Source organism: Conger conger, chromosome 3, assembly GCF_963514075.1.
Source record: "Conger conger chromosome 3, fConCon1.1, whole genome shotgun sequence".
NCBI classification, from domain to species: Eukaryota; Metazoa; Chordata; class Actinopteri; order Anguilliformes; family Congridae; genus Conger; species Conger conger.
Window position 1 is genome coordinate 7679012 of NC_083762.1, and position 19188 is coordinate 7698199.

Consider the following 19188-nt stretch of genomic DNA (forward strand, 5'->3'; position numbering starts at 1 on the left):
GTAGGCACATGCACATGTCTGACAAAATTGACCTGAAACTACGTATGACAGCTATGAAAGTCATATTGGTCAAATAGCACAGCTCTCCAGTTCTCTCAAACTCACAGGAAAATGGCATTTAGCAGCTACACGAAAGAACGCAAAAACAATCTTTGTTCTAACCTCAGGTGCTTCCTAAATATCTGCTAGCAGCAGTCATGACTGCATCTCATTACGGAGTACAAGTTTTATTCAATTTTAACCGTCAGAAAATGAACAGACTCTCAGCTTGTGAAAGAGAGTAATAGTTTCCTCAATCTCAATGTGTTCCTGTATCTCTACCACCTCCAGCCTGATCGCTGCTCGATCACTGACAGCGTGTCTGATTGTACGCCAACATTTACCTTGAGCTTTGGCGACATCTGGTGGACAACATGTGCTATTGTTAAAAAACCGATTTAACAGAAAGAGAGGCAATAAGAGGGGATACTAAATATAGTAGCAGTCATCTCATAAACTCTGCAAACATTTTTCACCTTGTTCACTTGTCAGGGTGCTAGACAGATATTTAATAGTATTGATGGCTTATGTGTAAGCATATTGCTTTATTACCACATAAATACATTCTCTTCGCGGTGAGGGAAAGGATGAACGGGGCAATGACTAAACAGAAGCACACAAGCTCATGCTGATATTTGTTCAGACGGGTTTAAATAGAAATATCGCGGGTTAATTCATGTACTTTTATTTATGCGAGGGGAATACATTTTGTATTGCGACTTTCAGGATCTCAACAGATAACTACCAACAAACAAATAAATATATCAGTATAAAAAAGTTGAATATTGTAAAGCATACAGACAGCAGTATTGTCCCAATCGTAGGCTAATATGTAACACATAATTCATTAAAATGGTCATGAGAAGTTAGGACCCTTAGGCACTGCCTCTCTGAATCCATGTCATCTGAGGATCCAGGTTTGGGTCACAAGCTTATTCAAACAAGGGCCTCTCCTACCTTCTCCTCTCTCTCTCTTTCTCTCTCTCTCTCTCTCTCTCTCTCTCTCTCACACACACACACACACACACACACACACACACACGCACACGCACACGCACACACAAACAAACACGCAAGAACACTACCTTTGGTGTGGGCGCAGAGTAAACAAGATTCTGTACTTTGGAGCGACATGCTGGATTGAACATTTTCTGCTCTGAGGCATAGCTGACAGGATATCTGACAGGCATGGCTGGAGTCTTCCTTACCCTGATCCTCTGGTCACTGGTGTTGGAGCCAACCTGTGGAGGTATGTACCGAGCGACATTAGTGCGCACACACACACACACACACACACACACACACACAAACACACACACACGTAACTTAGAATAAGGTCCTTGCTCACTGTGGGTCTCGGTTCGTAAAGGTTTTTTTGAAGATTTAATACGTCGTTTAATAATTTAAAATGACAAAATACTTACAGCCGTGATACGACCACACTCTTATGATTGGACTGGTGAAGACTGAGTGAATGACTTCTCAGCGATTTGTGATTGCCTCTTCGCATAGGTCTACTTGTAGCAAACTATTGTCTAGATGAGTGGTTAACCCCGCAACCACAAGAGGGCAGGCGTGTCAACGAACAGAGCTTTAAACAAATTGCTCACCCGAAATCCTAAAATGTAACAGTCTCTGTTATCCATTGTTTATATTTTGTTTTTATCAATAGACGGCAGCGAAAAAGACACTGTTATTCAAACAATCAAAATAAGAATACCGATAGTCTATTTTTGGCGTGTAGTTTAAGCAGAAATCAAGGTCAAATTTTTAGCTAGTATTAATGATCTCAGCGATTTTATTTTAACTTGCTAAGCACCGAACCATTTTGAGACGGCATTAGACACTGTAATATAATCATGCTAATATAGCCTGTAGCTAACTACGTTTCCCAATTAAAATCACAGCACAGCCTAGGCCTACTTCTGTGGTGAAATTTGGGAATTTTGGGGGAAACGCGGCGTGGCAATCACATTTTCGACACACTCGCGTTGCGGAATCTCTGACCACCGCATAGACAGAGCATACAGTGCAATATAACGGTTAAGGAACCGCAATTGTAACTCCCGCCGATTGTAGCCTACCCCTTGCGTAAGAAAGGAGTAGGATAAGATGGAGGACGGATGAGCCCACCCCTGTTTCCGCCCCCCAGCCTCAGTGTTCCTGCCCCGGAGCATGGCGGACACAGTCCTGAGGAGGCAGAAGCGCTATAACACTGGGATGTTCGAGGAGGTCAGACAGGGGGACCTGGAGAGGGAGTGCCTGGAGGAGCGGTGTGAACTGGAGGAGGCGAGGGAGGTGTTTGAGGACCCGGAGAAGACGGTGAGACCCCAAATTCGGCGCACCTTGTGGTCGAGCATCAGTGTTTCACAGGACATAAGGGTTAGGAGGCAACATGGGTGGGTAAAGGTGGCTGTCCTGACTTCACACATACTGCTGGATTCCAACCGTTCATTATCTTGTGCAACAGGACTGGATGGACATACAGCAGGGAAAGCCATTTGCAGACTGGGAGGGAAGGGCTGCTCTTGACTGGGTCCAGTTTACTGAACTGGGCAGTGTGGGGGGGCATGATAGTGTAATATTATTTAATTAAAAAATGTGGGACAACATCCGTCCTCATAGGGCACTGGGCAAAGGGTCTACATTAGGGATTTTCCCACACCAAACAGGATTTGGTAACACAGTTTAGCTGTGGCGGAGCATCACAGCCTGGGGGGTTGATCAGAGGGGTGGTTGGGTGGTTGTGGAAGTCCCGTCGTGTCACTCAGATGACTGGAACTGAATGACGCAATGATGTAACGTGGTGTTGGTCCTTCTGTTCCAGATGGCGTTCTGGGTCACTTATATAGGTAAGCACTTGATTAATGATTGATCGTAGTGTTGACACAAATTGCATGAGATCAGCCCAGTTGGTATAAATTGTGAGTTTTGAGAATTGTGACTCCTCTCTCAGACTTCAAACAGGACATTGCATCCTTGAGATGCAAGGTGAGGTCAGTGACTTGTGTGTTAGGGTTTGGGGGATTTTCAGCATTTCACTGCAAAAATTTAAAAAAAGAAGTCAGTCTCAAGAAGTATTCGGTCGCTCGGTCGCTCGGTATTATATTTAGACTAATCTTATTTAGATTCCTTTTTTTTTAAATTGCCAATGAAGTAAGAAGACAATTTCACTCATCAAACCAACCGTAACTTAAAACAAGCTAATATTTTCTACTTGAGATTTTATTCAAATTACAATACTTTTTTTAACAGACTTTTTGCTGTATATGTGTGTTTGTGTCAGTGAGTTAGTGTAAGGGTTACACTTCAGACAGACAGTTCAGGACCAGGCTTGACCCAGAGCTAGACAATCTGAAGATAAAAAGCACAGTAATGGACCTACAGTATACACAGTAGGATGTTTAGATCATGGTGTATTCTTATAGGGCCAGTTTTGTAGACACAGATTAAGCCTAGTCCGAGACAAAATTCAGTTTTAAAAGGGCATTGGTTCTCTTTACAAAACTCTATTTAATGCAGGCCTAATCTCAATCTGTGCCAGTGAAACGGGCCTGTAGTCTGCTGCAGTCTGTTCCTCACAGGTGAGTTCTGAAAGATTCACCTGTCAGCAGAGCTGCGCTGTCTTTCAGATTCCAACCAATGCCTGTCCTCCCCCTGCCAGAACGGAGGCCAGTGCAAAGACGCCGTGAGCTCCTACGTGTGCTCCTGTCCCTCCGGGTTCACAGGGCGACACTGTGAGATCGGTGAGTAACAGGAGTGACACTGTGAGATCGGTGAGTAACGGGAGTGACACTGTGAGATCGGTGAGTAACAGGAGTGACACTGTGAGATCGGTGAGTAACAGGAGTGACACTGTGAGATCGGTGAGTAACAGGAGTGACACTGTGAGATCGGTGAGTAACAGGAGTGACACTGTGAAATCGGTGAGTAACAGTAGTGACACTGTGAGATCGGTGAGTAACAGGAGTGACACTGTGAGATCGGTGAGTAACAGGAGTGACACTGTGAGATCGGTGAGTAATAGGAGTGACACTGTGAGATCGGTGAGTAACAGGAGTGACACTGAGATCGGTGAGTAACAGGAGTGACACTGTGAGATCGGTGAGTAACAGGAGTGACACTGTGAGATCGGTGAGCAACAGGAGTGACACTGTGAGATCGGTGAGTAACAGGAATGACACTGTGAGATCGGTGAGTAACAGGAGGGACACTGTGAGATCGGTGAGTAACGGGAGTGACACTGTGAGATCGGTGAGTAACAGGAGTGACACTGTGAGATCGGTGAGTAACAGGAGTGACACTGAGATCGGTGAGTAACAGGAGTGACACTGTGAGATCGGTGAGTAACAGGAGTGACGCTGTGAGATCGGTGAGTAACAGGAGTGACACTGTGAGATCGGTGAGTAACAGGAGTGACACTGTGAGATCGGTGAGTAACAGAGGCGACACTGTGAGATCGGTGAGTAACAGGAGTGACACTGAGATCGGTGAGTAACAGAGTGTGGGCGACACTGTGAGATCGGTGAGTAACAGGAGTGACACTGTGAGATCGGTGAGTAACAGGAGTGACAGTGTGAGATCGGTGAGTAACAGGAGTGACACTGTGAGATCGGTGAGTAACAGGAGTGACAGTGTGAGATCGGTGAGTAACAGGAGTGACACTGTGAGATCGGTGAGTAACAGGAGTGACACTGTGAGATCGGTGAGTAACAGGAGTGACACTGTGAGATCGGTGAGTAACAGGAGTGACACTGTGAGATCGGTGAGTAACAGGAGTGACACTGTGAGATCGGTGAGCAACAGGAGTGACACTGTGAGATCGGTGAGCAACAGGAGTGACACTGTGAGATCGGTGAGTAACAGAAGTGACACTGTGAGATCGGTGAGTAACAGGAGTGACACTGTGAGATCGGTGAGTAACAGAGGCGACACTGTGAGATCGGTGAGTAACAGGAGTGACACTGTGAGATCGGTGAGTAACAGGAGTGACACTGTGAGATCGGTGAGTAACAGGAGTGACACTGTGAGATCGGTGAGTAACAGAGGCGACATTGTGAGATCGGTGAGTAACAGGAGTGACACTGTGAGATCGGTGAGTAACAGAGGCGACACTGTGAGATCGGTGAGTAACAGGAGTGACACTGTGAGATCGGTGAGTAACAGGAGTGACACTGTGAGATCGGTGAGTGACAGAGTGCAGAGAATACGTGTGCTCCTGTCTCTTCACTTTCACTGGGTGACACTGTGAGGTCAGCAACGTCCTCCCCAACCTGACCAATCAGACATTAAACAGTCCTGACTCACCGTTACCTGTTTCTCACCTTAAAAGTGGGATTATTTTTACAATTCCGTGTTTGGTGTTCACATGTGCTTTTTTTAAACTTGTGTGGTAAGGGAGAGTATCTGCTAAATGCCGAAATGTAACAAATAAGCAACATGGAATCCTGCGCGAGTCTGACGTTGATGAGGTCGTCACACAGAGACGGTGAGGCAGTGTGAAGTGCAGAACGGGGGCTGCACACACTTCTGTGAGACGCACCCGGAGGACGGGCGGGTGTGCGGCTGTGCGGACGGGTACAGGCTGGCCGAGGACGGCATGGACTGCGAGGCTGAAGGTGCCGTCACGCCGTCCCATGATCCTTCACTCTGCACTCACTCATACTGAATATCATTTTAAACTTTTTATGACTCCTCTGGATAGCTCTGGGCTGTCTTTGAAATTATAAAACGCAGTTATCCGAGATGATGAATGTGACTATTGTGTGTGTTCACATGTCAATACATGGCTGTGTGTTGTATGTTGTGTGTGGATGTTTCTGTGTGTGTGTGCGCGTGTGTTTGGATTTGCATGTGGAAACGTGCTTGGATGTTGTGTGCTGTGTGTGCGAGCATGCATGCGCGTTTTGCACTGTGTGTGGGTGTGTGTGCATGCATGTGTGTTTTGCACTGTGTGTGGGTGTGCGTGCATGCATTCGTGTTTTGTACTGTGTGTGGGTGTGCGTGCATGCATGCGTGTTTTGTACTGTGTGTGGGTGTGTGTGCATGCATGCGCGTTTTGCACTGTGTGTGGGTGTGTGTGCATGCATGCGCGTTTTGCACTGTGTGTGGGTGTGTGTGCATGCATGCGCGTTTTGCACTGTGTGTGGGTGTGTGTGCATGCATGCGCGTTTTGCACTGTGTGTGGGTGTGTGTGCATGCATACGCGTTTTGCACTGTGTGTGGGTGTGTGTGCATGCATGCGCGTTTTGCACTGTGTGTGGGTGTGTGTGCATGCATGCGCGTTTTGCACTGTGTGTGGGTGTGTGTGCATGCATGCGCGTTTTGCACTGTGTGTGGGTGTGTGTGCATGCATGTGTGTTTTGCACTGTGTGTGGGTGTGTGTGCATGCATGCGCGTTTTGCACTGTGTGTGGGTGTGTGTGCATGCATGTGTGTTTTGCACTGTGTGTGGGTGTGTGTGCATGCATGCGCGTTTTGCACTGTGTGTGGGTGTGTGTGCATGCATGCGCGTTTTGCACTGTGTGGGTGGGTGTGTGCATGCGTTTGAGCCTTGCCCACTTTTCTCCAGGAAAGTACGCTTGTGGCAGACCCATTAAGACACCGTTCCCTGTGCTCTCCCGATCCCTGCTTCCACTGAACCTCAGCCACCCTTCCCACAACACCACTGAACCGCCCCTCAACGCGACTGAACCACCGCTGAACATCACGGAACCACCCCTCAACACCACTGAATTGCCCCTGAATACCACTGAACTGCCCCTGAGTACCACTGAACTTCCCCTCAGCACCAGCACCGGAGGCCCCCCCACCAGGGCCTCTACCCTGAGCCCCCTCGTCCACAGGCTGCTGCCCCCGTGGGTCGTTTCTCCCGCCCCGCCCGTCATCACCGGCCAGCACAATATAGACCAGCGCATTATCGGGGGCTACGAGGTGGTCCAAGGGGAGATCCCCTGGCAGGTGTGTTTCCATCAGCAACTGGGGAGACGTGTGTGTGTGTGTGTGTGTGTGTGTGAGTGTGTGTGTGTGAGTGTGAGTGTGTGTGTGTGAGTGTGTGTCTTGTGTGTGTGTGTGTGTGTGTGTGTCTTGTGTGTGTGTGTGTGTGTGTGTCTTGTGTGTGTGTGTGTGTGTGTGTGTGTGAGTGTGTGTCTTGAGTGTGTGTGTGTGTGTGTGTCTTGTGTGTGTGTGTGTGTGTGTGTGTGTGAGTGTGTGTGTGTGTGTGTGTGTGTGTGTGTGTGTGTGTGTGTGTGTGTGTGTGTGTGGAGCGAGTGAGTGTCCCAGAACATGTGGAGAGTTTAAAGAGGCAGTTCACCCAGAAATTAAATTTAAGTATGTTTCCACTTACCCAGAGTACCGTCTATTCATACAGATTCGCTGAGATGTGAAGAATTTTCTAGATTTGACCAAAAAGCATTTTTTTTGACTAAACTTCTGCACAGACACAGTTGGCCTGTTCTGACAGTAGAAGATTAAATTAAAATTTCTGAGCTCTGTTCATGTTTAGAAAGACACTGTAGAGTTCTTAGAATGTACATTTTTGGCGCATTGATTAACAGAAAATTAGTGCTCCATTATTTCATGGTGAACCGTATATAAAAAAAAGTTGTGAAATCTATAAAATTCATCTCATCTCTGCAAAAATGGGGAAGTGTAGACATAGTTTCTGTGTGAACTGCCCCTTGAAGCAGCACCTCTCCCCATCCCTCCCTACCTCCCTGTGAACCTTAATTGTTGTCTTTGTGATTTACTTTGTGTTTCAGTATTTTTAGTTGGCTAGGTAAGCGGCATTTGGATAGTTAAATTTGGTCACTTTTGCTTTGTTGTTTGTTTGTTTATTTGTTTGTTTAAAAAAAAAAAATAATAATAATAATAATTAAGATGGGCCCTGGTCCTTATCTTTGTTGTATGGGTAGCAATTGAAATTGTACTTCCCTCTAGGGTCTTTCAGCGCACTTATCCCTGGTTATGGGTATGCACTTTGTTGTAGGTCGCGTCTGCCAAATGCCATTAATGTAGTGCAGTGCAGTGCAGTGTAATGTAATGTAATGTAATGTAGTGTAATATAATGTAATGCCATTAATGTAATGTAATGTAGTGTAATGCCATTAATGTAATGTACTGTAGTGTAGTGTAGTGTAATGTAGTGTAATGTAATGTAATGTAGTGTAGTGCAGTGTACTGTAATGTAGTGTAATGTAGAGTATTGTAATGTAATGAAAAAGCTCCAGCGGTGTGCGTCTCTGCCTGCAGGTGGCGCTGGTGGACGGGCCCTCTCAGGTGGTGTACTGCGGGGGCTCCATCCTGAGTGAGTTCTGGGTGATCACAGCCGCCCACTGCCTGGTGGAGGGCAAGGTGGGGTCGCTCATCGTCAGAGCGGGTAAGACTTTGACTTTGACCCGGAAGGTTGGTGGTTCAAGTCCCAGTTGAGACAGTGGAGAGCAGTGGCTTCAGAAATCCAGTAATTACCTGATATTTACAGCTACTTGTGTAATTATCACATAACATATTTAAGTAAGTACGTAGGCGGCATGGATGGTGCAGTGGGTAGCACTGCTGCCTCACAGACAGGAGGTCATGGGCTCAAATCCCGGTCAGCCGGGGCCTCTCTCTGTGTTTTTCCCTGTGTTTGCGTGGGTTTCCTCCGGGTACTCCGGTTTCCTCCCACAGTCCAAAGACATGCAGGTTAGGCTGATTGGAGAGTCTAAATTGCCCGTAGGTATAAGTGTGTGAGTGAACGGTGTGTGTGCCCTGCGATGGACTGGTGACCTGTCCAGGGTGTATTCCTGCCTTTCGCCCAATGTATGCTGGGATAGGCTCCAGCCCCCCTGTGACCCTGTTCAGGATAAGCGGGTTCAGATAATGGATGGATGGATATATAAGTACTAAAATCATTTTAGGTGACATATTTAAGTACTAAAGAAACCAACTTGTTACATGAAATACTATGAGAATACATTTTACAGTGCGTATCAGATATAGTTAAAACAGTTACCTGATGATTACCCACACAGAAGGTAGGTGGTATTTAGCCAGTAAATACTATGTAATTAATGGCCTGTAAAATAAAGGCTGACTGCAGCTTTGTGTCCCTGTAAGAGAAGACTGTGTGCTTGCATGTAACTGATGGGGAACACGCAAAAAGGGCCATTTCAAACTGGGATATAGTAGGTAAAATAAGAAGCAAAACCTGTGTTTACATTAGTTACTTAACTGGCACTTTCATTCAAAGTGACTTACAATTGATTAGACTAAGCAGGGGCCAATCCCCCCGAGAGCAATGTGGGGGGAAAAGGGCCTTGTTCAATGGAACTGTACTGATCTTATTGTGGCAACACTGGGTCTTGAACCAGCAACCTTCCAGGTCGCAGCCAAGCACCTTAGCCACTAGGCTACAGGGCTGCTCTGTTGACTGGTGAAATCGAGGAGGTGCGTGAGCAGAAGCAGGTCCTGAGGGTTTGCCTGTGGTCCCACGCAGGGGAGCACAACATCCTCTACACGGACGGGCTGGAGCAGGACCACAAGGTGGCCGAGCAGCTCCTGCACCCGTACTACAACCCGCAGATGAGCCTGTACAACCACGACGTGGCCCTGCTGCGCCTGGCCACGCCCGTCCGCTTCGGCGACTACGCCCTGCCCATCTGCCTGGGGCCCAAGGGCTTCACGGAGGAGCTGGTGGAGGCGGGGCCCCCGGCCACGGTCAGCGGCTGGGGCCGGGTGCGCTTCCAGGGGGCCGAGTCCACCGTGCTGCAGAAGGTGGAGGTGCCGTTCGTGGACCGCACCGAGTGCACGGACAGCAGCAGCGAGCGGATCTCGCGCTACATGTTCTGCGCCGGGTACTCGCTGCGGGAGAAGGACTCCTGCCAGGGCGACAGCGGCGGTCCCCACGCCAACCGTTACCGCGGCACCTGGTTCCTCACCGGCATCGTCAGCTGGGGCGAGGAGTGCGCCAAGGAGGGGAAGTACGGGGTGTACACGCGCGTGTCGCACTACTACCGCTGGATCCGCCACGTCACCGGCCTGGCCAAGGAGGCGCTCACGGACAGCCACCCCGACAGCTAAACGCCTGACCTCTGACCCTCGGTGACCCCCGGCGGACCGGCCAAACCACGAGAGAGGAGACGGCATATTTATTTGGCGGTATTGGCCATTATGGAGGACCCACACTAAAAGTCTTGAGTATGAATTCAGTGTATTTTAATGACGGACTGATCTATCAGTAGGGCCCTACTCTTGGTATAAATGCTGTCATTTGTTAAATAACAGTATGCACGGGTAGTGCTGTACTTAGTCATAACGTTGAATGAGGTTTGAAAATCCTAGAAGATGCAAAGCTGTTACACCATAGGCTACATTTGGAACTTGTGGATATGTTCACTATTGGATGAAGTACACACAGCTTACCTGCAACTGTAGTCAATCAATTGGCATTTGGTTTACAAGCAATACTTTTTAATGTACAGACAACCAGGAGTGTTGAAATGCAAATCACTAAATCAACCACACGGCTCGATATTTTTGTTATAAACTTTTGATTTTTTAATTTGTTCTTATATACAATAGACACTGTACAAGAATTAAAACTTACATTTATACAACATTACAGGAACAACAGCACAAAAACTGCCCAGAACTTATTGTCTGCATTGCCATGCATGTTCTCCAGGAGGGAGCATACAGCCGTCTCCACGGACAGCAATTCAAGCTTTTTTATCTGCATATATTACTGCGAGAGTTCAGTGCAAAAATCTGCAGCATTTTAAATGTACGGAAAAAGAAATGCAGCTTATAACTGATAGTCTAAGAGCTTTGGAACAGGATTTTCTGAGCAGTACACAGACAGGACCTAATTCAAGACCTCTAGCATGTGTAAAACATTTTAGCGCAAGCAATGATTGGCCATGGTATTTGTTTTGCACCAATTATTGGCTGCCCTGCTGTTCAGACCAGCTCCCAACTAAACACAGTTTAGCTTGTTGACCAGTTCAGACCAGCTCCCGGCTCGACCAGCTCAACGCTATGCTTTGAAACCGCAGGTAGTTGGCTTGGCCATGTTGGTTGACCGGCTCATACCCAGCTAGACCAGATTTATGACCAGTTTTGGCCATGATGGTTGACCGGCTCATACCCAGCTAGACCAGATTTATGACCAGTTTTGGCCATGTTGGTTGACCGGCTCATACCCAGCTAGACCAGATTTATGACCAGTTTTGGCCATGATGGTTGACCGGCTCATACCCAGCTAGACCAGATTTATGACCAGTTTTGGCCATGATGGTTGACCGGCTCATACCCAACCTGACCAGCTCCAATCTTTAAGTTTGGTCACGCTGGCATCGCTGGAGTTTACAGCAGTGTGTGTCATTAGTTCATCATGTGTTAAAACACTTAGCGCACGCTAGAGGTCTCAGTAAACCAGGCCCTAAATATAACCGCACAAGGCCACACAGCGACCCCACTCACAGTGGGAACAAGGCAATGGCATACACATACATTAACGACATATACAATGCGTACATTCTGGAGCTGCACCGGCTCCTCGAAGCCATGTCTCCGCTTCAAACGGCGGGATATCAAAGGCAGCCGCCCGTGCTCCGTTTGATGCCGCAAACTCATATAAGCCCGCAATCAATATTTAATCAAGCGCTCGGCAACAACGGAGCGCCCCCCCGTGTCTGCCGTATGATGGAGCTGTACGGAAACCAATAGGTTAAGCACAGCGAAACGCCTGGAACACATTTCATTTTGGTTTCTTTAGTGCTGGGGACAGATATGAGTGCGCGCGACACGTTTCTCTTCCGTTTGTGCAAATTTTGCGTGAAACCCAAAGGAACACCACTGCTGACTGCACAGAAAGGAAAGTGGCAAAAATATGGACTCGCATAAAAACCCACAGCCGTACGTACCCATCGTCAGGTGTGATGAATGTTTCGCGTTAAAGTGCGGTCGGTATTGCGAAATGGGTGCAGCTACAGTACGTACGTGGATGTTCATGTAAAAAGTGTGTATCTTTTTCTTTTTTTCTTTTTTTCACACTTACACAGTTTTCTATACACACCGAGACCCTGTACAACCCGATTCCTGTCAATCAAATTACACAGAGTTAACTATAGTGTGAAAACCGAAAAGGAAATGGGAAAAAAAAGGGCGGGGGAATGAAAAAGTTAGCCGTCACCCATGCATAATCATATTCTCATAAAGCCTGAAGTATATTTGTGTCTTTGTGTAGCTGTTGCATCATTATTTTTCTACTTCATTAAAGTGCCTTTAAAGTACATACTTTCTGAAGTTGGGAATGGGACATATTCAGTGCATGTCGCTGTTAAAGAGTATTGCTGAGAAAACACCAACCATTTCAAAGAAAAGCAAACACTTTAAACCCACAAAAGACTGTCAAAAGCCTCTATTGGCACAGTGCATTTTGGCAGGTAAACCCATGGAGATTGTTTGAGCTGGTAACCTTCTGGAAATGGATGACAGTGGAAACAAAAGGTCCATGTGTATACTGCCTTCTGACAGTTAAAACAAATCCCAAAATCATCAAGGACAATCTTTCAAAATTAGAAACAAGTTTTGCATGTTCCTAGAACGATACAAAACACGACTGTAGTAAAACTACACATTCTAAGGGAAGATTATTGGAGCCCTATTCTGAAGACAATAAACCATCCCAACTGGCCAAAGGCTGTCAGTGACATTGTCCACGTAATTTCATCAGACATCAATGTGACGAATGTCCTTCGGATGTTCTTCTACAAAATGGAGTTTCCACAACACCGTCCACAACACCCACAGAGAGCAACTGAGGGACGGTCTGTTGAGGTGTTCACAGCTGTCAATGCTGCAGATGTCAGAGTCCACATCGGCTCCGTACACGCTGTATAATGGAATGCTAATGAAACGGAATCAGAGGCGCACTCCTGTACCTGTACCTCGCTGCTGATGGGCGCTCGATATGTAGTCCAGTCCCCAATCACCCCCCCCCCCCCCCTAAACCCACTATCTCCAAACGGCCGGGTTTAAATGTATATTTGCTTGCTGTAGAATTTCCTCCCCGGACCTCTTTTAGTAACAGACATAAACATCATAAAGGTTCAGTCCTGATTGGACCAGGGATGTCAGGGGACCCTGGGACTGACAAACCCCACCTCAGTGCAGTGTTTTTATTGCAGTACTGGGGCTCCCGGGTGGCTGTTTCTGAAATGTGAAATGACCAATACAGAGTCTTCATCACAGACCTTCCTTTGTGCTGCTTCCTGGGAGACCTGCTCTGGAACACAATGTCATAAAGGCCTGCTTCCCTATTCGTCAGAAGGCAGGATACCAGTGTCTCTGCTCCGCCGTGATTGGCTGTCCGTGGACTCACCAGGAAAAAGGTCTGCGTGGGTGTAAATGAAAGCTATCCCAGAGTCCTCTGGGGTTGTGTCCTCACGCCCGTGTCTGTTCTGCGTTCCGTGCCGGCCGGGGGGTGGGGGAGGGGCGGGGGGCGTAGGGGACAGGGGGGAGAGCCCCGTCACTCTGTCAGGGGGTGCTCAGCTTCCGGGCTTTCTGAAACACGGGTTCTGCAAGACCAACGAAAAATAAAAACAGCATAAAGAACACGCGCAGAACAACCAGAACAACGCGCATGACATGACAGTGAGGCAGACGAGATGAAGCACGGTCCAAAAATAATAAAAACAGCGGCTCGCTGAAGCACTAGACAAACAGCACACATATGCATATCGCATATTTCAATGTAAGAAATGTTTTTTTTTTTTTTCTTGAAATACTGTTCTGCAGAAATGGCCAGACTCACCGCATCACTGCAAAAAAACCTAAAAATAAGTCTCAGCAAACATTTAGTCTTATATTTAGGCTTAAATATTTTTATTTGAGAGGGGAAAAAAAAAAGATTTTATATCTCATTACTAGACTAAAACACAGTGAAAGTCCATCCACCCTGATGAAACCTGGACTTGGAGAGCTGGTGGGTCTGCTGGGTGTCCTATAACCAGCGCTCACATGGTACAGCTCGCCTACGTTCCTGGTAGTGAATTGGTTGTGGTGCACAGGTGAGCTCAGTAACCAGCAGGCCCTGGACCACTCTAAGTTAGTTCCCCTCACCTCCCAGCCTGTGCACCCGGGCACTGTCTCCCAGAATGAGCTGCAGACGGCCCACGGGGACCCAGCCCTCCTGCCTGCGGCTGAGGTTCTTCACCAGCCTACGGGAGAAAGGAACAGAGCATGCGCTGGAAGGCTATGTCACAACAAATTCTGTCCCCCTTACAAAACTTATCCCCTCCGGGGTCACGTGTCCGGTTCCGTCTCTGCAATGATGTCTATCAAATTTGTTTACTGCTGTGTGTGATAGGCTCTGCATCGGCAAGCTAGCGATGCTTTTGTGAATATGTAGCGCTTCATATGTAATATCCCGATTATTTATATACATTGAACCACGATATAGGCTACATCTAGCTAGCTAGATAGAAAGATCCCTAGCTACCTAGGAATAAAAAACAGCTATGGCTTATCTTCCTAGTTAGCGAGCGACCTAGCCGTCTGGCTGTCTCGCTAGGATAAGTTTTGTAAGGGGGATAGAATTTGTTGTGACAGCTACGTATGATCAGTATCAGAGGGCTAATCCACAGCGTCTCACGGCACTGTCCACCAGAGGGAGCCATTTTCCATCTCTGCCGCTGCAGGGCACTCACCACTGCCCCTCTTTGTCTTCCTGCAGCAGCTGGATGATGTCACCGCACTTTATGATGAAGTCATCAGGCCTTTGACAGTCAGCCAAGGCCCTGTACTTGCCTGGGACCTAGAAGGACAACAAGTGCATCAGAAATGTTTCAGTTTCCTGAAACTTTTTTTTTTTTTTTTCCCGCAACATTAACTTCACAAATGCAGGTGCATCTTTTCCTAGGGATTATGGGTAGTGGACCAGTGGAAAAGTGCATGATTTACCAGTAATATTTCCCATGCACACCAGGGTTACATAAAAACAGGACTTTCAACTTCAACTGGTCAATGATGAGGGGGCGGCCTGTAGCGTAGTGGCTAAGGTAAATGACTGGGACAGCGCAAGGTCAGTGGTTCTAATCCCGGTGTAGCCACAATAAGATCCGCACAGCCGTTGGGCCCTTGAGCAAGGCCCTTAACCCTGCATTGCTCCAGGGGAGCATTGTCTCCTGCTTAGTCGAATCAACTGTACGTCGCTCTGGATAAGAGCGTCTGCCAAATGCCAATAATGTAATGTAATGTAAATGAGAGCTTTCGGTACTAGCTGAAAACTCTCAACTGGCTAATAAGTCATTTAGTATTTGTGCATTCCCCCAGCAGACAGGCAGGATCACCCCAGCTGACTCTGAGTCTGAAGCTGACAGCGCTACAGACATGTGAGCAAACCCTGGCTTCCATCAGCAATACTGCAGAATACTGTGCTGTATTTTGGCTTGTGAAGTTTTTGTCTTATAATGAGACGTACAAAATACTTTGTCTCGCCCCATTTGCAAATGAATCAGAGTTGCCTCACCTCATTCGCAATAGTTAAAGGTAAGAAATGGTAAATGGTTGGCATTTACATTACATTACATTATTGGCATTTGGCAGACGCTCTTATCCAGAGCGACGTACAACAAAGTGCATACCCATAACCAGGGATAAGTGCGCTGAAAGACCCTAGAGGGAAGTACAATTTCAACTGCTACCTGTACAACAAAGATAAGGACCAGGGCCTATCATATATATATTTTTTAAACAAACAACATACAAACAACAAAGCAAAAGTGACCAAACTTAACTATCCAAATACTGCTTACCTAGCCAACTAAAAATACCAAAACACAAAGCGCTGTACAATTGATGCTTCTCATTCACCCATTCATACACACACTCACACACCGACGGCAATTGGCTGCCATGCAAGGCACCAATCAGCTCGTCAGGAGCATTTGGGGGTTAGGTGTCTTGCTCAGGGACACTTCGACACAGCCCGGGCGGGGGATCGAACCGGCAACCCTCCGACTGCCAGACGACCGCTCTTACTGCCTGAGCCACGTCGCCGCACAGAAGAAATGAGTGTAAGTGCTGGGATTGTAGTATTGAGATTGACTTCTTCTTTGGTTTTGGCGGCGCGGGCTCTCACTCACCAGCTGGGCCACATCGTCCTCCTCGGTGTCTGACGGGTGGGAGACGTCGTGGCTTCTGCTCCAGTTCTCCAGGCCTTCACAGATATCCACGGAGCGAGAGGCCCCGGGCCAGCCTGGGAGTTATGTGGGAACGGGAAGACTGAGTGACCCCCAGCCTAGCCAGCCATGCTTTACACAATAACGTTACACAAATCATTTTGATTTTTTTCGAATTTTTTCAATTTTATTTTTTAATTACTTGTTTTATCTCGCCCATTTCATTATGCTAATACAAGCTGTTAAATCCAACAGGACCCATGTGGGATGAATAATAATTATAATCTATTTTTAGAATAAATTATACTACAGATTTGAATAGCAACATTGCCATTCTTGTCGGAGGCACGTTTACAATCAGCTCTATATTAATATACCCATCTATATCTTAACACTGAAAATTGAGATTTTATGAATATTATTTCCTGTAAGGGGATGTGACCAAAGACAATTCTCTAGCAATGGACGTTGTGTGCTTTTAATAGAGCACTGGAAAAAAAGCACTGTTAGAACTATTCAAGACCTTAGAATTATAAGGTTCTGACTGATATTTTTATTAAAAAATGAGTTAGCATCATAAATATGTTCACATCTGCCATTTGATGGGATTTTGACACTGCACATTCTGAGTATGTTTAGGATGTGAAGCAGCGTTTGCTGTGTTGGCGTGTAAAAGCTCAATATCTGCGAGCCACTCAGAATGCAGATAGACCCTTATAATCCCAAGGTCAAGGTCTTGCTGTTAAGAAGCAGAGAGGAAGGAAAGCACACAGAAGCTGACCGTCTGGACAGAACCAGAACACACAATCTGTGGCGCCGGCCCGTGACCGGACCTGACCTGCGAGTCGCCGGGCGGAATGCGGATCGGACTCACTGCGGCGGTTGGGCTGGTGCTGGGGGGAAAAGACGAGCGAGTCCAGCAGAACCGGACTGGTCCGGCCCGACTCGGTCTCCTCCGAGCTGACCGACGACCTCTGCAGCTTGCTGCGGAGAGAGGGCGGGACAAACAGGCCGAGACGGGACAGTCACGTGACACACGAGACCGCGCACAGCAGCCAGTCACAGCACAACCGACATCACCACATGCCATTCCGCTCAGTCGCTAGAGAGAGAGACCTCTCTCAGGTAGAAGCATGTAAAGTGCAGGTTTGTTTGTTTTTTTTCCAGGTGCAGGAGATCGAGTCTTATGACAGCGAATGTGGTCTCGGTTTTTCAAGATCCTAGTTAGTAAGTTTAGCTGAATTTTTTCGTCTTTTGGGGGAGGGGTGGTGGTTCCACATCAGAATCCGAAAACCGGCAGCTTATTTCGCAAGGTCCGGGGGACAAGATCTCAAAAAGCGAGCCCCACCTTAAAAAAAGCGTGTTCAGTTTTGGCAGCGTAAACGAAAAATAACGTTAACCATGAATATCAAACCAAAACATCTCCATCTTACTTTCGCCCTTCATGCACATTGCAGAAACAAAAATGACACTGACAATGCAGAACTTGCAGAGCTTTGTGCAGAAATCTCTCCTGGGTACCATGTCTGGGGTGTGGGGAGGAGGCGGGGGTGAGGTGAGTAGCCATGGAGATAGGTTTTCAGATGGCAGATTTGGGAGAACTCCTCGCAGACAGGGGGAGGTGGCGGGGTGGCCGTCGGAGGTGAAAGGAGGCGGGGGGGGGGGGGCGGGGGGAGGGAGTGCAATGGCGGTCAGTATGCGAACGCAACAGCCCTCAGTCACAGAGTCACCTCCCGAACACGCGGGACTGCCGCTGGAAAGGGGGATGGGGTGGGGCGGAGGGGCGTCCTGCTGAATTTAACACTGAGCATCACTGCCGTTTGGGCCTTCGGGCACGCAGACACAGAAACGCATCGGCCGACAGGGACGCATAGGCAAGCGTGGGCAAGCGGCCCTTACGGACGCCTCTGGACGGACGCACGACCCTGCGGGACAACGAGACACCACAAACCACGGCCGTGGAACACCCGCACCCGCACCTCACACTCATTCACCCTCACAGGCCTGCCCGGGCACAGCTTCACCTCACAAAATGGCCGCCACAGTGCGTGCCATTTCTCTTACAAAATGGCCGCCACAACGCGTGCCGTTTCTGTTACAAAATGGCTGACAAAAGTGCTGTGGGATCTGTTCATTTCATTCTGTTTTCTGAATCATGTGATAGAAAAACCATTTTGTTTTACTAAAAGCCCCATAAGCAACCTGAATTAACCAGGGACACAAGAGGCTACCGTGACACACAAATTTCCACTGACATTTTAAATTTCTGTGAGCGTCTTAAATGGCAGCTTGTTACCCTCCCCTGGACACTAATAACTTCAGTGGGCAGGAGCAGGAGATAGCTCTACAGTGAGGGAACTCCATTTATACCGGTGGTGGGGAACACCAACACTCACTTTGCTGTGAGATGCGACATGGAGGAAAGCTCACCTGTCTGACAGCGGTGGAGACAGCTGGATCTGATCAGACACTGGGCTGTGGTTGTATGCCTCCTCTGAGAGACAGAGAAAGAGAAAGGGGGATCCATTCATAAGTGACACCCACTGAAAGTCCATAAGAAACAAAATGACTACAACAACTAAACACAATTAAGGTATATTAACTAATGCACATAGTACAGTACAACTGTCAAATCGAGCTAGTGTATGCCAGCTTGATCAGCTTGGACATTGAGCTGGTCAAGCTGGTCATAAACTGGTCTAGCTGGGCATGAGCTGGTCAACCAACATGGCCAAACTGGTCATAAGGCTGGTCTAGCTGGGTATGAGCTGGTCAAGCTCATGAGAAACCAGGTCAAGCTGGGAGCTGGTCTGAACTGATCAACCAACCACAGCATTTTGAGCTGGGAGCTAGTCTAAACTGGTCAACCAGCTACCAACTGTTTCAAAACCTAGCTTGAGCGGTTCTTTTGAGCAGGGAGTACAGACCTCTCAGCAGTTTCTGCTGGTTGGTGAGAATTCTGCGGATCTCACTGAGCCAGGCCAGCT

The 19188-nt window shown here is 47.6% G+C and overlaps 2 protein-coding genes across 3 annotated transcripts in view; one reads left to right on the forward strand and one right to left on the reverse strand.

The window, feature by feature from the left end:
• The first annotated feature begins 1156 nt into the window (after positions 1 to 1156).
• Positions 1157 to 10535, forward strand: f9a (coagulation factor IXa). 2 transcript variants are annotated; one of them, XM_061233492.1, is made up of 8 exons: positions 1157 to 1288; positions 2192 to 2361; positions 2867 to 2891; positions 3654 to 3785; positions 5523 to 5657; positions 6610 to 6998; positions 8289 to 8415; positions 9514 to 10535. In XM_061233492.1, the coding sequence occupies exons 1-8, from the start codon at positions 1228 to 1230 to the stop codon at positions 10095 to 10097; spliced, it is 1623 nt and encodes a 540-aa protein (XP_061089476.1). In that variant the 5' UTR covers positions 1157 to 1227; the 3' UTR covers positions 10098 to 10535. The 2 variants fall into 2 exon arrangements, with proteins under 2 accessions (XP_061089476.1, XP_061089477.1); XM_061233493.1 differs by having other exon boundaries at positions 3672 to 3785.
• A 2995-nt stretch (positions 10536 to 13530) lies between these two features.
• mcf2a (MCF.2 cell line derived transforming sequence a) overlaps positions 13531 to 19188 on the reverse strand; it is a 32366-nt gene continuing 26708 nt past the window's right edge. Inside the window, exons 24-30 of the mRNA XM_061234931.1 lie at positions 19129 to 19188; positions 18632 to 18695; positions 17076 to 17185; positions 16166 to 16278; positions 14729 to 14835; positions 14142 to 14239; positions 13531 to 13597 (exon numbers count right to left, since the gene is read on the reverse strand). The exon at positions 19129 to 19188 is cut by the window's right edge and continues 19 nt beyond it. Of these exons, the coding sequence (XP_061090915.1) occupies positions 13557 to 13597; positions 14142 to 14239; positions 14729 to 14835; positions 16166 to 16278; positions 17076 to 17185; positions 18632 to 18695; positions 19129 to 19188 (593 nt within the window). The 3' untranslated portion in view covers positions 13531 to 13556. The remainder of the gene's footprint in view (positions 13598 to 14141; positions 14240 to 14728; positions 14836 to 16165; positions 16279 to 17075; positions 17186 to 18631; positions 18696 to 19128) is intronic.

What these genes read in the sequence shown, in the direction of transcription:
- f9a (XM_061233492.1), top strand. Translation starts at nt 1,228, where the DNA reads ATGGCTGGAGTCTTCCTTACCCTGATCCTCTGGTCACTGGTGTTGGAG. An exon ending in GTTGGAGCCAACCTGTGGAG is followed by an intron (nt 1,289 to 2,191) that starts GTATGTACCGAG and finishes TCCGCCCCCCAG; the next exon opens with CCTCAGTGTTCCTGCCCCGG. An exon ending in AAGGGGAGATCCCCTGGCAG is followed by an intron (nt 6,999 to 8,288) that starts GTGTGTTTCCAT and finishes CTCTGCCTGCAG; the next exon opens with GTGGCGCTGGTGGACGGGCC.